The sequence below is a fragment of the Taudactylus pleione genome, unplaced genomic scaffold, assembly GCF_031769625.1.
Source record: "Taudactylus pleione unplaced genomic scaffold, aTauple2 ptg000015l, whole genome shotgun sequence".
Taxonomy (NCBI): Eukaryota; Metazoa; Chordata; class Amphibia; order Anura; family Myobatrachidae; genus Taudactylus; species Taudactylus pleione.
In genome coordinates this window covers 7743115-7764610 of record NW_028284417.1, presented here as the reverse complement: position 1 = coordinate 7764610, position 21496 = coordinate 7743115, and the positions used below count along the sequence as shown (strand labels likewise).

General features: G+C 39.0%; 1 protein-coding gene across 2 annotated transcripts in view; it reads left to right on the top strand.

The window, feature by feature from the left end:
- COL12A1 (collagen type XII alpha 1 chain) overlaps positions 1-21496 on the top strand; it is a 195690-nt gene that overhangs the window by 121649 nt on the left and 52545 nt on the right. For both annotated transcript variants that reach the window (XM_088471465.1, XM_088471474.1), the window contains 11 exons: positions 2474-2616; positions 5214-5343; positions 12154-12273; positions 12682-12828; positions 14017-14133; positions 15989-16135; positions 16711-16785; positions 17232-17371; positions 17966-18089; positions 19024-19167; positions 20618-20782. In XM_088471465.1, coding sequence (XP_088327591.1) covers positions 2474-2616; positions 5214-5343; positions 12154-12273; positions 12682-12828; positions 14017-14133; positions 15989-16135; positions 16711-16785; positions 17232-17371; positions 17966-18089; positions 19024-19167; positions 20618-20782 — 1452 coding nt within the window. The remainder of the gene's footprint in view (positions 1-2473; positions 2617-5213; positions 5344-12153; positions 12274-12681; positions 12829-14016; positions 14134-15988; positions 16136-16710; positions 16786-17231; positions 17372-17965; positions 18090-19023; positions 19168-20617; positions 20783-21496) is intronic.

Sequence of the window (21496 nt, the reverse complement as noted above, 5' to 3'; positions counted from 1 at the left end):
TGCTCCAAACAGAAGCTGTCCTGCATTCCCTAGTAGCAGTGTTATTTAATTATCCCGAGTGGGCCTTCTGCGCATGCATGACCTGAGTTGACAAATATGCATTGGTCTCAGGGGACAAGTGGGGTGGTGGCAGCGACCTCCTTACCATACGAAGGAGCGGCATTCAGGGACCCAATCCCATCTGAAGATAGTGTTGGTTCCCACAGGCAAACTCCGAAAACTTTTAAGTTCTCCAAGTTTGCTGAATATTAGGTGGCTCCAAATAGACCAAGAGACAAAAGAAGACTCTTTTTTGGGGGCACTGCTTAAGTAAGATACATGATCCAATTAAAAATTAACTTTTAATAAATAACACTTAAAAAATCGAGAACTAGACACACAATCATATGTTTGTGTGTCTAGTTCTCGATTTTTTAAGTGATCATGTATCTTACTTAAGCAGTGCCCCCAAAAAAGAGTCTTCTTTTGTCTCTTGGTCTATTTTGAGTTTTACCTGACTCTGGGGAGCACCACCAATAAACATTGACATAGTCCACTGTGTGGCAATTAATATTTGAAGTTGGTAATTGTCAAAATGTCAATAGGCTGATATTGTATTTGTTAAATCAAGTTATTTCGGATCCGACATTATTGCACTAGTCCTGTGCGATTCTCATTTCCTTGTTTTCATATTAGGTGGCTCATTTAATAATGAATGGGCCAGTTGCAAAAAACATGTCCAATGGGCCCAGTAGTGATGATGAATAGGCCTCCAAATATGATAGGGCAGCAGAGATAAGTAGATAAGATGAGCGTGTAAATGATGGAAGCCATGTAAATTTTCTTATAGAAGGTTTTATATATATATATATATATATATATATATATATATATATATTATTGTATAACCAGCATTCAGATATTTCAATAATACACTACTGTCCTCCTGGGGTAGCATTTCAATACCAAAGCATTTTCGTCAGGAAGACAGTTGTGTATTATTGAAACCTCTGAGGGCCGCTTATACAATATTTTATAGGTCAGCGTCTCTGCATCTGACACACTTTTGCTGGCAACGGGGTGAAGTGATCATTGTTATTAGTGAGTGCCGGATTCCTGGATCGTGTATATATATAACAATTCTTAATTATGAAACTATGCAACTGATCTTTGGGTGTATTCAATTAACATTCTAACTCGCCTTGGATGCCGGAGCAATTCACCAATGCTCCAGCATGGAGACAGCTGATCTGAAAGCAGTCTCCACGCAGTGAATCTTTTCACAGTAGTGCGCATGCCTGAACACGGGAGCAGGGATCCGATAGGGAAGGGGTGGGTGGCTTGAGCACTCGCCATCTTAAGATGATGAATGCTCAGCAATAAAGCTCCTAAAATATTGTATTTTCAGAGCATGATGAATTCTGTCCCCATACTAGTGTATGGGGACAGCGGGCCATTCAGCAAGAGGAAGGTAAGCAGGAGATATAGGTGATATTTCCTGCTTTACCTACTTGATGAATGGTCCGATAACTTAACTTTTACAATAAAATGCAAATTTTCACCTGCTTTTGTAAAAATTAAGTGATGATAAATAGACCCCTTAATGTTTTATTTATAATTGCATAATTGTTGTCCCTTAAAGGATAATTACAAATAAATATTAGATATATAATGCTGTACACATTTTTTGATTGTTATACTGTATACTCCAGTTAATCAGAATGTTAAAGTTCCTTAAATGACAATTCTAATTAAATTAAATATTAAAAATTATACATCATGGAGTGTAACTTTTGAAATTTCACCCAAAAGCTGATGTTTTTAGTGTCGGGTGGAATTATTTTCTAACTTCTGTTGACATATTCCTAGCAAAGTTATCAACATTGGAGATTTGTAAAATAATCTATCTTTGCACATAGAGCACAGCAAGTGCGTGTCAAGGTAACCCTGGCACAGGTAAACTATATACTTCTGCCAACGTCAAACTAACAATGCTTTTATTGATGTCTCTCATGAAGACGTCCAGAGGGTCCTGTCTGCTGGTACTTTCCCATTGGCTAAAAAAAATTAGACTATATTATTATTAAAACTAATAGCTGTATTTATTTTGAGGAGACTGTAGCTGGGCTTCAGTGTTCTAAAGAATTTGGAATGGAAAGTTCAGCTCTGTGTTATATTACAGTTTTACCCACTTTTGCTGACTGCTTTGTAAATCCCTCCAGAAACGTAAAGCTTTCCAAATGCTTGTGGTATCCCTCTTTCCACATTTTGTTCATACTGCGGTAGGTTTATTTCTTAATAATCTGTTAGTATGTCCTAGCTGGCAGCATTGTACTACAAAGATCTTGTAAAGTAACCAGGCTCTAAAAGTGTGGTTGGAAATTTCCGAATTTCCTGCGCTCGCATATTCATATTACTTATTTCGACTTTGCTGTTAAACAAATATTAAGGGTAATACACAGGCTTATAACTGTTTTGTGCTTTTGTCTTACAGTACCTCGCAGTGGACCAAAAAACATTAACGTTTTTGGAGAGACAACCAACAGTCTTTCAGTAAACTGGGATCATGCTGATGGTCCAGTTCAGCAGTATCGAATTATCTATTCACCCACTGTTGGAGATCCCATTGATGAATTTGTAAGAGTTTTGTTTTTCAAACTTGCAAATCTGCCTAGTTTTAGGGTTATATCATGTATATCTGTATATAGTCCTTGAAGATATTTGATAGATGGTGCACTAATTATAATGAGGTTTTACTAGCTACATTTCAGAAGGAGATTGATAATATAAAACAAAAGGTGCGAAATGTAAGAGGGTGAGTGTTTAGAAAATGTGAGAGTTTAGCAGTAATCTCTCATACTATTACATTAGTCAAGTTGTATTCAGGGGCGTCGAGAGGGGGGGGGGCGGGTTTAAATTACCCGGGCCCAAGCTTGCTGCAGGGCCCGACGGGGGCCCGGGTCTGGCACTGCTCACCCTCCCTGCTCGTGGCTGCTAAAGCAGCAGCCAGGGCAGTCTCCTATGCCTTTGGGGGGAATGATCACGCTGATCGCGCCCCCCATTGGCTGTGCGCCAAGCTAAGGGGCAAACAGCGCCCCCTCCCCAGCACGCAGGGCTGCTTCGCGGCTCCAAAAATATTTTTTTTTTTCAAGGGGGTGTGACCACACCTCCCACGATTAGGCAACACCCCCTGTCACCTGGGCCCGGCGTGGCTCTTGTCCTTCCTGGTTGTATTTTTAAAATGAGAAAACATCTGGATCAGAGTTTAAATCATGAGAGTTGTTGGAGTCTGAAAAACATGAGCGTTTGCATGTTCTCGGACTCTATTACATCGGCCGAGTTTAAAAAGTGTGAGAGTTTACATTTGGCCCCAAGTTTTACTTACCTGTGGGTCAGCAGTAACCTATCTGCTGAGTCACCGCAAAGGCTCCAACAGTCCTGTGCTGTGATTCTCTTTCCTACTAATATGGGCCTTTATTGTACTGACAGCCCTGTTGAAGATGCTTCTCCAGATAGACTTCTCATATGCATGAATGCAAAATTCACAGATTAGGAGCATTAACTACACTGCTGCCAGTGGAATTAGGATAGAGGATCCCAGATGTGCACCATCCTAGCCTTTTGGAAAACTTGCTAGATCTAGATAACAGTACACTGCTTCAGTACAAAGTAATAGCCCCGATTCTGCATCGAATGCAGCAACGTCCATGGCTGCATCTTTTAGTGCAGTCCTCCACTTTATGCATAAGCCGCTACAAACACCTACTGTGGTTTAAATCTGTGCATCCAAATGTGCAAGGACTGAGGTGCCCACTGTCAGTGTCCATAGATGCTGAAATAATGCTAGGTGCATCTTCAGATGCACCATCATTTGCACCATCGAAACATGCAGCAGCCCTATGGCAGGTTTAGATTATCCATCTGAGTGCGGACTCCCATGTAAATGACTAAGCTTCTAAGAATGCAACTACTATGAGCAACATTCCTATTTAGCCACCCCCATGTTACCTCCCAGTCACTGCCCTGGAATGCCCCATACATTTCTGTTACCGTGCGACTAACTTCGTACTGCGACTATGCACGAACAAAATCGGGACGCATGTGCTGTGCGACTCATGCAGAGATGAAACACATTGCTCCACTGTGTCCGACATTACTGCTGCATCCGATTCAGAAGCAGGCCCTAACGTGTCTAATGGACACAGAGGGCAGGAGTTTTCTATAGCAAATTCTAGGTTGCATTAGGCCTGTCATCAGTGGAAAGGCTTCACCAGCTCCTGGTCACACTTGGATTTATGAAAATGAGCATTCATCCATCCTTATAATCTCTCTTGAAAATCTGATCTGCTGGCAGGTTCTGAAACCCATGTTTATATGCCAGTAGGGTACAAATCATTCCTCTTTATAAGGTGAATCAAAGTAACTGAGCTAGGGATTAATTCTGACTGGTTTACATTTTCTCTTGGACCATCAGATTGGAGACAATGATATTTATCCAATTACAGAAATGCAGTATTTCAGGGAAAAAAATCCAATGGTGTTGCAACACTTTTATTATCTTAAACTTTAATGAGTTTTCCTTTTAATAGAAAACCCCATTTTGGTACATGCATCCGAGCACCGTTCACACTCTGAGGTCCTAAGAAGGCAGCACAGAAATGTTCTGACATATAGCCAATCCAGGCACAATGTTGTATCTCTCCACTTTTATCCATATGTTACCTATTATGCGGGCAGACTGCTTTCTATTGCAAGGCCTGCATATTTCATGTACATTGTGTAAGACAGATGTACAACACATTAGATTTGAACTCCAGTGTTTACAGTGGTTCTGTTTTTGGTCCTTTATTTTCCCTCCATCTAATGTTAGCCCCATTGTATGACATACAATACAAGTTAGATGTTATCCGACCATATTAAAAATCACAATGCATATCAGTGAGTCCTTCAGTACTTGTTAGAGAACTTCATACAATAGTTTTTGTTACAAGAGATATGTTCTGTGGAAAGAGAACAGAAGTTGGCATAGCAACCAATCAGCATCCTGCTATCATTATATAGACCTAGACCGTACTAGATACATGGTAGGTAGAAGCTGATTGGCTGCTTTGTCAACTCCTCCGCTTCTCCTCTTTAGAATGTTTGATACACCTCATTTTCAATCACAAGTATTGGATAAAGACATATGTGACTTTTTCTATACCAATTTTTCTTGTACTGTACCTTTATTTAAGACAACTGTACCTGGTCGAAGGAACAATGTGGTCCTGCAGCCATTGTTGTCAGACACTCCATATAAAATTACAGTGGTGGCAGTGTATGCAGATGGCGACGGAGGACAACTGACCGGGAATGGAAGGACAGGTAAAGATTTGGCAATGTATATTCAAATATGTGTCTGAATTTGCAAAATATGATTTTGTACATGGTTCAACCATGATAATACTATAATAGTATTCATGGTTTAATATTGTGTTAGGTGAACCCAATGCTTTAATTTTGGATCTTCATGAAAGAAAATAATTAAAATGTAATAGTGCTAAGTTAAAGAATATTTGTATATTCATGTATTTAATTTCATCACAAACTGTTTTAGAAGAGTATCTCTCCTTACTTGATGACTAAATAAAATTGTAACTCCATACATGTTGGCTTGGGGTTATAGTTACGATGCGGTAGCTTTTGTGAGCCGACACTTCTTGGAAGATTTCAGGTGAAAATTTAAAGCTTCGCTAAAGTTCGCCAGACTTCACACCTAATGTTAGTGCTGCATTAAATTTTCACACTCACCGAAAAGCAGTGGCTTACAAAAGCTACGCACCAGGAAGCGGTGCTTTACAAAATATAGCCCTTTATGATTGGGGAAGATTGTGGCTAAAGTTGTATTGAAAACGGTTTTGCACTCCTGGTGAGGTTGCCGATCTCACTAAAGGTGAAAAGATAGTAACACAACATCAGCACGGTACAAACATAACATAACATATTTCTATGCACTTTAACAAACAGTTACTATTTATTTGATTGATTTAACAGTTTGAAAGGAAAATAAAATAGTAAATGTGGCATTTTTAAAAACTTGGGCACCCTGGCAGTTAGTGTTTCCTAACACCTCTATTGGCAGAAACCATAGCTTCCAAACAATCCTTGTAGCCAGCTACGAGCTTGCTATTTTTGGTTTTGAAAGACATATTAGATTTATATATATTTAGGATTTTCTCCAACTTTTCCCAGCAGAACTGTTCTACCTCTGAAAAGTTCTTAGGTCTTACTGCATGCACTGCATGTTTGAGATCACTGTCTCAACGTGCATTGTCTCTTACATCCAGGGTCAGATTGGGATGGAAAACCAGCCTGGGAAATTTCTGGAAGCAGCCCTATTGGGCAGGGGTGGAACTAGCAGTGGTGCTGCCAGTGAATTGCATCGGGACCCACTACAATGAAGGGGCCGCAGTTGGTAGCACTATATTGAGTCAGACTGACTCATTACAGGCAGGGGCGCCGACAGCTGTTTCGGACCCGGGGTAAGAAGGGGGTGTAACCTAATCGCGGGAGGCATGGCCACACTTCCTTAGAAAAAATATAATTTTTGCAGCGCCACGAATCGACGCTGAGTGCTGGGGAGGTGGGCGCTGTGAGCCCCTCAGCCTGTCACATAGCCAGTTGAGGGCACGATCTGTGTGATTGCCCTCCCCACAGGCATAGGAGACTGCTGTGGCTGCTATTTAGCAGTCTCGAGCAGTCTCCCAGTGCAGCCTAGCACACAGCAGTGTGTGCTGGGCTGCTTTGATGTAAGAGGGAGGGGAGGGCGGCACCGGAGCCGGGCCCCTGCCGGACCCGGGTAATTAGTACCTGTTCCCCCCATCTCGGCGCCCCTGATTACCGCTGCATCATAGCCCGGAGGCACTGTGTCGTCACAATGTGCATTTCAACAACAGCTGTGTGCATGGTGGCCTGCAGGGAGGCCAAAGAGCAGCAGTAGTCACGCCTGTTCTTGTGCCCGGTGAGAGCAGCAGGTGGCACATCATGGCGCCATGCCACAGGGGAAGGTAATACCTCGGCCTTTACTTACACACTGGTGTCCGAGGCAACTGCTGCACTCCCTGTATGTGGTATATAGACATACAGCACAGTACAGCACAAAGAACTTTCTTCACATCTCTTCTCCACTTTGCTTTACAATCTCAGTAGTAGCTTACAGAGAATAGTCTGTGGTCCCAGGAGTGACACTTGCTCAGAATAAGTAGTTGTGTAGCTGTCAGTCTGGGAGCCTACATGCTGCAGAACCATTGCATCAATTTAAATTGATAAACCATTAAAAATATGATAAAATAATTTGTAATGGTTGTGGGAAAAAAATACTCATTTTGAATAATAAAATTTGGTTAATATACATTAATTTGTCAATATCCACCTCTTTCAATCAGAAAGATATGTGGCCCATAACAAAGAGGGAGGATGTGGTCTGGCCGGAGGAGGATAGACAGGGTTCTCTCCCCTTATCTCTCCTGAGTCCCTTGCTCCTCCTGCACTTACCTGTTAGCGATGTGCTCTGCGCTAGCTCTGCTTACTGACGCTCTGCCTCTGGGCACTAGGATACAGAGGAGACTACCAGAGGCACCATCTCTGACCTGCACTACTGCTGGAGGTCTTTCCTCCAGCTCAGTACAGCATATCATACATGCCCCTGAGGTACTCCATGTGATGGAGAGCCCTATGAAACCCTAATTAACACTGTGTCACCACAAGGAATCTCTAATTTGGATTTTTTTTTGGGGGGGGATGCAAAACATATTGTTGCACCTGGGCCCACCACTCACTAGCTCCTCCACTGCTAATGGGGGTCTGGTGAGGGAGGAGATTTCTAGTGCACAGGTTCTCAAACTCAATCCTCAGGACTCCAAAAAGTGCATGTATTCCAGGTCCCCTCACAGAATCATAAGTAAAATAATTACTCCACCTGTGGAACTTTTAAAATTGTGTCAGTGTGTAATGAATACACCTGAGCACCTGCTAGGTGACCTGGAAAGCATGACCTGTGTGGGGCAAAGGTGTCACCGTGTCTGGTGAAAATCGGTGCGCATTCTGGATACCCCCTGTGTGCTGAAGGCACGCCTAGATGAAAATGGGCATGGCCTAAATAAAGGGGCGTAGACTCTCGGGGGATCCCGATAACATCACCGGAGATGCTGGGCTACCCCCGGAGACTGGGCAGTCTGCACTGTCGGCTCCTCTTCTGCAGGAGAATGTAACACTACAGCACTCGGCTTCTGGCACTGCAGAGGAGCCGGCATTGCCCGGGTTTGACCCGCACCCCCCTCATGACGCCACTGGTGTAGGGTCCTGAGGACCGAGTTTGAGAACAGCTGTTCAAGTGATATGAAATCACATAAACTTCCTTCATTATTAAAATTAGCATGAAAGGCTCGGGTGTGAAATTGAAATTGGAAAATATTAGCATCAGCAGCTGAAGGAGTATGTGTGCATATTGGAAAGGAGATGGGACTATGTGGGGCATCATTATAATGAGCTGTTTTTCTTTATTAGGCCCCTTGTAGCTAGCTATATTAAGATAGATGTTCAATGATATCCCTCATTGTTCTGCCACTTATATTAATGTTGCTTTGTTATCAACCTATTGATCATTTGTTGCCAGTAACAGGACAGGCACATGCAATGCTGCTTTCTACAAAAGCAGAACACATATGTCATACCTCCCAACATATAAGAGTTCAGCATAGGGACTTCTTGCACAGGTTGTATGTGCGCAACCAATAAAGGCATGGCCTAATGGGAAGGGGACGTGGCCTTGTGGCTCAACCCTGTTTTCATCATTCTGGGGGCAAAGCCCAGCTCTCCTGGAGTTGCTAGGCTGCCCCCAGGTCCTTGTTTGGACTAAGTATATGCTGTGCCCATGTGCATGGCATCTATTCACCCACTGCTCTGCTATGCAGAGCAGCAGTGAGAGTGCTCCCTTCAACCCTCCCCCCTTGCAGGACATTGCGGCCCTTGGGTGGTATGGTGGGACAGTTCCTCAAAATCAGGGACCCTTTGTGGGCTCCAGGACATCTGCACACAAAAAAAAAAAAAGAAGCAAACTTGACTGAATTTAAAGTGCATATCTATTTTTTCTGCATCCTTATTTTAAGGGAAAATAATAATAAAAATAATTTATTAATAATAATAATAATAATAATAAAATGAACACCCTCCTCATTTTATCAGTGCTCTTGTGGTGTGCAATGTAACCATTTCCCCAAGGCACTGAAAACCCAATTATTAAAACCATTAATTCTCTGATGAAGTCAAATAGTAGAGCAGAGTAGCTGCCAGTAACCTAGTGTGTTGCGGAGCCATTACCGTGAGGAATAACTCACAGAGCTCCGCAAAGTAGGGATGAACATCAGAAACCAATGGTTATATTCAATGGTTGCCAGCAATCAGATGCAGCTTTCCGTTGCTGTGATTGTTTCTCTGCAGCTGCGGACATCTGAAAGTAGTGTTCGCAGCTCTGCTAATGTACACATGCGTGAAGCACTGAAGCACATACTAAAGCCATTGTTGGTTATCATATGGTTGCAATATGATGGCTAGAAGCCATGATATGATGTCGTAAGCCCGGCAACCGTTTGATGCTTGGCTTCCGATGTCCATCCCTACTCTGCAAAAAACGGAGATATCTTATCACAAATTCTATAAGAGCATTGATTATATTGTCTCCTATTTAAAAACTCACATATGCCAACAAGTCACAGGTTGGAGGAAATGGTTTAGCCACAAGTGCCAGCTGTAGGGAATTCAGGGCCTTGTAGAACCCTAACCCCTTCCCCCCAGGTCTACAAGACATAGAGATAGAGCTTCCAACATTGCAGAGACTTTACAAGAACATACAGAGTTAGGTAACATCTGGGATGTAGTTAATAAACCAATCATCAGGATGCCGGCTTCTGAAATCCCGGCACCGTAGTCCTGAACCGCAGCCAGAAGACCGGTTCTGGAACCCTGACATCGGTTGAAATGCTGACACCAGAATTCTGACAGCCTGCATTCCGATCGTAAGTATAGCGGGCCGGGTTAGCAGTTAGCCGTGGGGATGGGGGGTCAGGCAGGTTTTGACACCATGGGGGGGTTATGGTTAGGCTGCAGGAGGGGGGAGTTTAGGGCTAGGATGCAGAATGGGGTTATTAGGGATAGGCACCACCAGGGCGGGGTTAGGGTTAGGTACTAAGGGGGGAGGGTTAGGTTTAGGCACTAATGGGGGGTTAGGGTGCAGGGTAGGGAGAGTTGGGGTTAGGATGCAGGAAAGAGAGTTAGGGTTAGGGGGTGAAGGGGGAGGGTTAACATAGTTACCTAACTCCTGTCGGGATTCTGAGCATCGGGATACCGCTGTCGGCCTTTTGACAGCCGCTATCCTGACTGCCGGTCTCCCATACCCAACCCTAACATCTACAGTATATGTTGAATGGTTAGATTGGCAGTTTTCTATTTGACATCCTTTCATTAGGGAACCTCCTGCTTTACATTCAATAAACTTTGATATTACTTGACCCCCCTTATGTGATAAATGCCACAGTATACAAAATCTAACAAAAAGGCAATCAGATTTCCTGCTGTCAATTACCTTAATTTTACAAAAAAAAAAATTTTCATATGTACAGTTATCATTTGAGCAGTAGTTGAATTATTATTAACTGAAGATATTGTCATCACTTCAATGCCATAACAAACCTAAAAACTCTACAAGATTCTTGAATTACATTAATATTCTTATAGTGAGGCCAGTTTATTATACATTTGTATAATTTTATTCCATTTGTAAAAAATAAATGATCTGAAAGTAGGTTGTTACATAGAAAAGGATCTAGTGTGTAGATTGTACTATTATTAGAAATATGTGGTTCGGTGTTTCCTGAAAAACGAACACACCTGAACTTTGGTGTTCCGAGTCACGGCTCGGATCACTTTTGGGGTTCCGAGTAGAACAAAGTCCCGGCTCGGTTCTGCTGTAAATTTGGAACTCGGATCTAATAACCGACTCTTGGATTTAGGATTGCATGCAAATAGGTCCAAATTACGTCATTTTAGCTGTTTTTATTCATTTTAAAGAAATTCGAAAAACAAAAATCAAAACGGAATCCGAACCAAAACACTTAAGGGTGGTCTAGCCAAAACCAAAACCATAACATTTGAGGGTGGTTTTGCTTACAAAAAAAAACACGGGTGTCCGCGCACATCTCTAGCTATTAGGCTGCTTCATATATCAATAAAAGGTGAATGCTGTAAAGTATATTAACTGGATTTTAAGTATACTTTGGATTACATTCTGCGATATGAAGTTGCTAATGTCTGGAGTGTCCCTATATTTGGACTGCACATATACAGAGACTAGGGGGTATATTTACTAAAGTGAGAGTTTTTAGAAGCGGAGATGTTGCCCATAGCAACCAATCAGATTCTACTTAACATTTAACTAGCACTTTCTAGAAGATAATAGCCAGAATCTGATTGGTTGCTATGGGCAATATCTCCAATTCTAAAAACTCTCACTTTAGTAAATTTACCCCTTAAACTGGCCACACATCTAAAGATTATCTGCCCAACCAGCCAACTAGTTGATTGGTTGGAATGAAAATCTGGTAACGTATGGGAGCAAATGATGATCAGCAATTTGCCCCTAAATGCCAGAAAACAGATGAAAACGGTCGTTCAGACAAGTTTGTTAAATGTTTGATCTGAACAATTTGTTCAAACAACAGTTTTTGTCCATTTTCCGGCATTTGGGAGCAAATTGCTGATTGTCATTTGCTTTCATACCTTACCAGATTTTCATTCCATCCAAATCAACTAGTTGGCTGGTTGGACAGATAATCTTTAGATGTGTGGCCAGAAGTCCATTCAATTCATACGTACTTTTGGTTTACTTTATATGTGCTCAGCAAGACTTTATTAAATTCATTGGAGTACTGTTTAATGCATCAAAAACATTATAAAAGTGTATTAAAAGCTCACGTTTTTGATGCTGTGAGATGTCCTGCAATTTTGTCATATCATTTCATTGCATATATATGCACATGTGTAATATGGGAAACAGAATTGATGCATTCAAATTGTTTTGTATTGTGCTGTCTTTTAATGTTGCAGTACTTGTTTATAAAGTTTTGTATTGTTGTGTTGTAGTTGGTTTGCTTGCACCAAAAAATTTGCAAGTTTCTGATGAATGGTACACCAGGTTCAGGGTATCTTGGGACAGAACAGCCTCCCCTGTTCTTGGATACAAGCTTGTATACCAGCCACAAGGTAAGAAAATCATGTAAAATTCATTCCTTTACTCCGAAAAATATTCCCAATAGTGCAAATATTCGAATGTTTGCATGTAAAATAATTAAAGGATCTGAATCACAAACCGGATGTAAATAACTTTATTTTAAGGTGAATCACACACCAAATTTAATGGTGAGTTTAGACCCTTATTGTATCATCTAATCTGTTCTTTGATCAGTTTAATAAACTTTAATAATACTTAACATAAGTGCATATTTTTAGCAAAAAGTGTAAATGTGCATTACTTTTAAATATGCATGCTTCTACATTTAGGACGGCCAGAGTTGAGACCAGTTATCAATAGATACAACTTTGCAGACAAGAACATAATAAAACACAGTTATCATTTGTGAGATAACTTTTCTTTGTATTCTTTATGTAAAGATGGTGATGAATCTATGGACGCATTTGTCGGTGATGTGAATTCTTACACTCTTCAAAACCTGTCTCCCGGAACCAGCTATGATGTAAAGGTGTATGCTCAGTATGACACAGGATTAAGTGGACCACTCTTAGGAGTTGGGACAACATGTGAGTCACACTACTGAATTGTTGTGTGGAGCAGTGTATTGTGTATATTGTAGCATTTTTTTGCTTTTCTGATACAGTGCATCCATATGTTATACTGTAGTAGATCTGTTCCTCTTGCAGATAATTATGCTGCAAAATGTTTATGTCACTCTATGTCTCCTAGAGTCAAAACTATATTTAAAATTTGTGCATGATTCTAAGATTATTGTCTTGCACTACTATCAACATAGACTCTACAAAGCCTTGTATCCTTGTTTACAACATTGATTTTAAGCAGTTGCTCCAATCGTAAAATTTGTGAAATGTAAATCTAAAGGAGATGTCCCATTGTAATGTAATCCCCCCTGCATGTATAGAAAATAAATTTACAATGGTAAAATTATCCACAATTGTATCTGTAATATCAGTATAATTTTCAGAATGAATACCGGTCGATTGGTCAACAATAAAAATTTAGTCATTCAGTAGGTCGACACCAGAATGCCGACACATTCTGTATGTCAGCAGTTTAAAGGTCAACATGGTCATTAGGTTGATCATCATTCTGAAGATGGTTAATTGGTCAACACAGTCAAAAGATCGACATGTAACATGTTGACACTAAAATGTTGACACAAGACTTTTTCATGATTTTTCATGATTTTTTCATGATTTTTAGAGATAGGGTTAGGTTTAGGGTTAGGGGTTAGGGTTAGGCTAAAATTGCAAAAAAAAAGTGTCAACATTTTAATGTCAACATATCAACAGAATGATGGTCGACCCAATGACCATGTCATCCTTTTTACTGTCATTATTCTGGTGTCGACCTTTAAACTGTTGACCTTTTATACCATACCCTTTCAGAATTTGCTTTGCCTTGCATTTTGGCACATTAAAATCCAGGTTGTTATTATAATAACATTCCAAATTTTGATTTAAAGGCTCTACGAGTGTGGGCTGTGGGGGCAGATCATTTAAATCTGCTTTTGTAAAGGGAGTCATGTTAGCTTCATACTGTTATCTCTTTTTGTCTAAATGTAATACATTCTCTCATGTTGGTACTGCCAGAATGATATCCATGTACACGTCTTTGGAAGAAAAAGCAAAAATATTTTAATTCAGAAGTTGATTAATAGCCAGTGGTGTCAAATATTAAATTGGTTTTCTTAAGAATCCTGAATTTGTGTTTTTTATTGTTTTTATTTACAGTGTATTTGAATGTCACTGATCTGACAAGTTATCAAGTGGCATGGGATTCGTTCTGTATTAGATGGACTCCTCACAGATCTGCAACTTCCTACAGAGTCAAGTTGACCCCAGTTGATGGTACGTACAGATGTTTTTCCACTGTTTTTTGAAGTCATAAAAAAATACAATTGCCTCTTTTAAATATGCACCTGGTGCTCCTACAATTGTGCTTTCAGCTGCACACATTTTAACATACTCACAGTGAGATTGGACAATTGTCATTAAAGTCTACAGAAACTGTACCTGGTTTATATAGATTCTAACTATACATGGTGATTGTATTTAAAGATTTGTGTAACTAAAGTAAGCACACATCTCAAAGAGGTGCACTCAGTTACTGTCCTGCAGTTACATACTAAAGTTCCTGATATGCCTCTAGCACACTTGGCCACAAATGTAATACAGCTAAGTGTAAATAAGGATCCAAGCGGTATGCATATGCAATGCAAACATTCATCTTTACATTGCACAAATGCACTTACATACAACAGGAAATACATCCACTTTGCAAGATCCATTTCCCACATTTCTAAGAATGACGCCAATATTTACTAAGCCAGTTTTTTTCAATGTTGTGAAAATAATATCCACCCCTTTTTTTCCCAAATTCATGTATCCACATTAATAATAAGATGATTTGCAAATGTTGTTATTTAATTTGCTGTCTTCAGTTTAAATGTTATTTTTCTACCATATCAGTTGCAGCTGCAGCACTGAGAGTAACTCAATTTATTACGTTGAGCAACATTTTTAAAACAAAGTTAAATACTATAAGTTGTTAGGGTTACTGACCAAAGTCTACAGTTCATAAACAATGTGAGCTGTAGGCATCTACATGACCACACTGCCCCAATTCACATGCTTGGTATCATAGCTGTCATTCATCATTATCAATACACTACTGTCATTTTTCAAACGCAGCCTGTAGAGTGACATTTAGGAACTGATTGGCTGGTACTTTATCTCTCTCCAAGACCTAGTACATTGACCGCTGTATCACTATATATATATATATATATATATATATATAAAGTGTTCTTACATGGTCCGGCACGCGCTCACAACAGCCACAACTTTCAGCGTCTAAGCGCTCTTATCAAGACATTGACAATGTCTTGATAAAAGCGCCTAGATGCTGAAACATTGATTCACTGCATCAGTTGAGTCTGTGACTATTTTGTTCTAAATATACTAAATATACCAGTCTAGGAGTGCCATTCATTTTTTACTTGTATATATATATATATATATATATATATATATATATATATATATATATATATATATATATACATACAGAGCATGCACAGTGCAAAAAACTCCAAGATCTGTCTGCAACTTGGACTTTACAGCTCTGCACCTGCCCCATATTGTCACCCACCTTTTAATAATGTTTATTGTAACTATCAGAGAGATGGGTGTGACAGTGTTTAGAGTAGCAGGATAAATGTTATCCTTCTACAGTTCATGTTCTGCCTCTTCTGTCCACTAATATACGCCTGTTTGTAATCCAGGGCCGTAACTAGGGTGGTGAGACCAGTGCCATGGCACAGGGCACCGCAGGGCAGGGGGCTCTGTTTGGGCCTGTCAATTTTCCTGTTTATTATCATTCTTACTTGTAGCTTCCTCTTCTTTTATCCCCAGCATCTCCTGGCCTCCCCTATCTCTTCCCTGGCCCTTCCCCATGAGGCCATGGCCTTTTTTTGGGAGCACTCTCTCTGGCACAGGGCACAAATAAGTCTAGTTACGGCTCTAGTATAATCTCATATTGATACAGGCTGATAGAGTGGTAATACATGCTATAACGCATGAATACTGGTAGTTTTACTGTGATTTTGCTTTATTATTTTAATTGTAATATAGTGATATCAGATTCTATTTTTCTTAACCAAATACAAAAAGATGATTTCTTTCTAATGATGTTAATTGCCAGGTTCTCGGGGGCAAGAAATAACAGTGACTGGATCACAGTCATCACACTGTTTCACTGGGCTGAATCCTGACTCTGAATATACAGCTACCGTTTATGTACAGACACCAAACCTTGAGGGCAGAGGAGTTTCTACTAAAGAGCGTACTTGTAAGTGAAGGCTTAATATATATAATAAAGGTCATTTAGGGAAAGCTGTTCACAATTTAAATTTATAGACAGACAGTAAACCAGCTGTACGTTGTGCCTTGGTGACATTATGGAGCCAAGATGGCTACTTTATATCTATTTATTAGAGTTCAGGTCTTTAGTCATATATCCTGATTTTCCCTATACTGGGCTCTTAGGTTTAGCCCTTTTTTCCTTTAGTTCCCTTGGATTTTTCCGGTCACACCAATTCCTGAAGTATGCATTTTGTGTAATTACATAGTATATTATTACATATTATATTGCAAATTTTAGTGCTTTTTGATGCATGCGATTTTTCTACAGTAAGCTGTGTTCTGTGTTACTCAAAATGTCAAATGCCGATCCTTGGAAATGTGTCTGTTCTTGTTGTTATTACGTAGGAAATTCTACATCAGCTTATATTACATCTTAATTATATGGCTCAATCTTTCAATTACATTTTTCAATTGGTCATATATTTAGTCATGGGTAATATAATACAAATGATGTTCTAGTGTGACACTACTATCTCTAATACATGTGTTATCCTATCATAGTGATAAAACCAACAGAATCACCTACTATGCCTCCTTCCCCGCCTCCACCTCCCACAGTACCTCCGTCCCGTGAAGGTAAGTGATGTATCACACAGACCTGCTGCTTTTTATGTTTGCAATTATAGCATACTGTACTCATTCTTTCACTTTTCTGAATCTGTCATCTGTCGTTATTATTATATAGAGCTGAAACATGTGACTAAGCAGCAAACCTTTTGACTATTATTAAACTTTGTACATAGTAACTCACCACTTGGTCTATAAATGACCCTGACATTTCACAGTCCAGCTAACCATAGTGGCGTATTTCATAAGCTGACTGCCATGGCAGCAATTCTTGTTTTGTTTGAATGAGAATTCGCCCCATATATTTATGTTTTCAGTTCTTTGCTCTATTATTTTTCCTAGAACTATGCGTTTCATCTTTGCTAATCCCTTCGCTCCTAAATGTTGCAAAGATTATAAAAGGAAGTAACAAAATCTTTAAATTAACATAAATTATTCTTATTTGTATATTTTAGTATGCAAAGGAGCAAAGGCCGACATAGTGTTTCTGATTGACAGTTCCTGGAGTATCGGTGATGATAACTTCAATAAAGTCCGTCAATTTATTTTTAATACTATTGGAGCTTTCGATGTTATCAATCCTGCTGGCATTCAGGTGAGTTTGTTAATAACGTACTTTCATAATGCTTAGTTGTAGTACTGCATAGCAAATGCCTGAGAGTCAGGAACTCTTTGTAGTGTTTTTATTTTATTATCCTTGGTATATTTCATACTACTAGTTAGTATTATCAGCTCTCTCCATTCTATTCCATTTCTCATAAAATGGGTCACTTCATATTTTATAACTCACATTTGGCTTTCCCACTGTTCCTGAATATGTCTGTACTATGGATAAAGACGATTTAGAATGAGGAAGATGGCGGAGGCCATCAATATACCTAGCTTCGCTTATGTATAGATATAGTAGTCACCCTCTATTCTCTTTGGCAGTACTAGGTAGAACACATGCTCTGTAGATTAGATTTTATACTTCCCTTGAAATATTTTTTACTTACTAAGACAGTTGGACGAAATTGTGGTATAGTGATGCATTAATCAGTGCACTGTATGTTTGCACTCTTCCCTAACATTTGTAGACATTTATGTACATATGCAGTTTGAATCCATACACATAATACATTAGGTTGTAAAATATAGAAAGTGAAAAAAAACTGTGAGATATTTATTCACATTCTGGTAATTCCTGTAGGTTTCGTTCGTGCAGTTCAGCGATGAGGCACAAACTGAGTTTAAGCTGAATACTTATGCAGACAAAGCTCAAGCACTGGGAGCACTTTCTAATGTCCGATACAAGGGAGGAAACACAAAGACAGGTGCTGTATACCATTTGTACTCTTGTAGTGTAATATATGAGCATGTATTGTTACCAGACCAGCTGCTGCAGAACTGGGACCTCCCTACAGTTTTTAAATGCATATAAAATATGCTAAATTGGTGTATATGTTATTTATTTATTAACAGTTACTTATATAGTGCACATTTTCTGCAGCACATTGATTGGGAATATTTCATTCATTCACATCATATGTTGTGAATTAATATGTGTTTATGTTATAACTGGATGATAGTATGAAACTAATTGAAATGTATGGATTTATTCATTTGAACTACAGTGGTTTACTTGTGATGAAGTGTGTGCACTGCTTTAAAGTATAGTTGTACATGGACTCAGTGGCGGAACTAGAGAGTGGTGGGCCCAGGTGCAAGAATATGCTTTGGGCCCCTCTATGCAGTGCCCCCAGTAGTGGTCCCCCTATGCAGTGCCCCCAGTAGTGGTCCCCCTATGCAGTGCCCCCAGTAGTGTCCCTTATACTGTGCAGATCGCAGTCCCCATTATTATCAATGGAGACTACGATCTGACCCCTATGTACTAAACTCCAAAAAGCTTTGCTTTTTGGAGTTTAGCACAAGTAGGTTACACCATCTTCAGATGGTGTAAATTACTGTTTGTCTATGGGGTCTCCAGGGGAAGGAGAGAGATCTTTTGATCCCTCCCCTGCTGCCCCCGACTGGCCCTGGAAGCTGACGTTGTGCGCATGCGCAGTGTCAGCTTCCCCCGGGTAAGTCTTTCACTTCCGTGAAAGACTTCTCCTAAATGCCAGGGATATAGCTCATTTAAAAATGAAAATATCCCCGGCGAGTTGGACCATTAATAATAATAGTGGCAGTACCACGCTTATTAATACATAGACCCCTTAGAGTTTATACACAGTATGATCCTCATATGATTTCTTTATTTGGTTACAGGAAAGGCACTGAAGTTTGTCCGTGATAAGGTTTTGACTGTGGAAAATGGAATGAGACGATCTGTTCCCAAGGTGCTGGTAGTAGTGACAGATGGAAGGTCTCAAGATGATGTAAAGAAGTCTGCCATGGATATACAGCACTCTGGTGAGCTTGTCTATTCCAAAGTGGAGAAATTCAATACAGTATATGAAACATTGTAACCTCTAGTTTATAGTATAAGCATAGTAAAGGTCATTGATACATTCTATGATTATATAAAGACACAAGGCCACAGCATGAGTGGAATATAACAAAATATAGACATTTACAAGCTAAAAAATATGTTTTGTTTTTACTCTGCAAGTTTTATGTTTTACAAACATTTGAGAGCCCTCAACAAACAGTATATGGACGATGAATATGAATTAATCATATATGAAATGTAACTCCTTAACTTACCCCTAAAGTCTTATTTATTTTAGATTACATAGGGGAGTACTCAATTAGTACAATGATAAAAATTCAGCATCTTTTCATTTTATATTGCTGACCACAATTTGTGTACTTCATAAAGTACAGTAAAACTACCAAAATTTCTATACACTCAGTCAAACTCTTCTAATACAACAACACACAAGCAGCTTAAACTCAGACTATTTTTATAGTTTGTTGACTCACTCACCAGTGGACCAGTGGACCTAGCCCATAAAGGGAGTAGAAAGGAGTGTACTGGACCACGAGTAATTACAAGTGTGGTAACAGCTTTTTAAACTACATATTAAATTGTATCTCAGCCTGTCACATTGGACTATTTTTGAGAGCATTAATAGCATATCATAGAATAATAATAGAATATCATGCTGGCTGGAATTTAGGGCTGTAAAACTGCTATAGCAATTGACAATATTTACCTTTAGCCCACCTGTACTAGTAGTGTTTTTAAAAGCTACAGGACTCTAAATAATTACTGTTAATTTAAACAAGAAGCATTTTTATTTATATTCTACTTTTTCGAATATATATCTATTGTATTCGAATTGCTAATAAATGACTCTCTATTTCTAATAGTTACATAATTAGGACATACATGTAATAAAAAATTTATCTGAATTAAATTTTTACTATATGACTTTGTATCCAATTGAAGGCTGGTATTGTTACTACAATATAAATACTTTCTAATTGTTGAATTTATAGGAAGTAAGGACATAGAATGTGCTAAGTTTATGGCTATATGTGTTTGATTTTATTAAATACTTAATTTTAACACAATTTATGAGTGTCATTTGTATCACACCAGCGCAATGTTTTTATTTAGTTTAGTTTTTTTCATAAGAGGTTGACAATTCCTCTAACAATCTGTTGCAGGTGTGAAAAAAATAGACACTGGTTATTTACTGTGTAGAACAGGCGCTGAGGTGTTTTTAGGTTTACCTAATGTTTTACACTTTATGTGTCTTTTGCTAAAATGTACAGAGATGCACACAGAAGAGTTGAAGTTATACGCAATACACGTAGAGCTCCAGATGAATGTGCAGAGCTAAGTGGGGCTGAATATTTGCTAATAAACACAGTTCTTACTGTAAGGAATTCCCTGATCTTGTGTCATTATCAGGTTTTAGTGTCTTTGTGATTGGAGTGGCTGACGTGGATTACAATGAACTTAGAAATATAGGCAGTAAACCAAGTGAGCGCCATGTTTTTATTGTGGATGACTTTGATGCCTTTGAGAAGATTGAAGATAATCTAATTACCTTTGTGTGTGAGACAGCAACTTCAAGTAAGTCACCATACTAACCATGCTTACTCACTGTTACAGCATACTGAGCATTTTTATTAAACATCTCATTAACCACTTAATGACCTAAATAACCCAGTAACATTTACTCCAGGAATAACTTTCAATATTTAACTCTACAAAAAAGTAAGATGAAATTGGGCTTAGGTTTAATAGCATATTTAAATAAATATTTATTTAATTTTATTCTTGTAATAAAACGTGGGCAAAAATCAAAAGTTAAAACTTTGTGTAGATTCTGTTAAAGGTTACATTCATGTAAATAGGCCAACCCTATTTATCTACCCAAACTTTACTTTATTACTATTTTACACCAAGTATGTATACCTTGTTACATATTTGACATAGTTATATAAATTGTACATGTCCACAGCATATGTTTGTATTTTGAGATGAGGGTATCATATACTTGTAGTTACCTGGAATTATAATTTAGTATGAGTTACCTAACATATTCGTTTCTATTTATTCTGGTTCCATTGTTCTCCCTGTGATACATTTATATGTATATATTTTTTTTAGCAAGTTATTGTAATGGCAAGTGGCACTCAGTGATACATACCTCAGTGCACACCAGTGCACGGTTTATTCCCAACCTGCTGCAACTAAAAATTTTGCTACCAGTGGACAATTTAATTTGATTAGAATTTTTTAAATCCACCATTTTTCTAGAAATCCATCCAAGAGAAAAACATT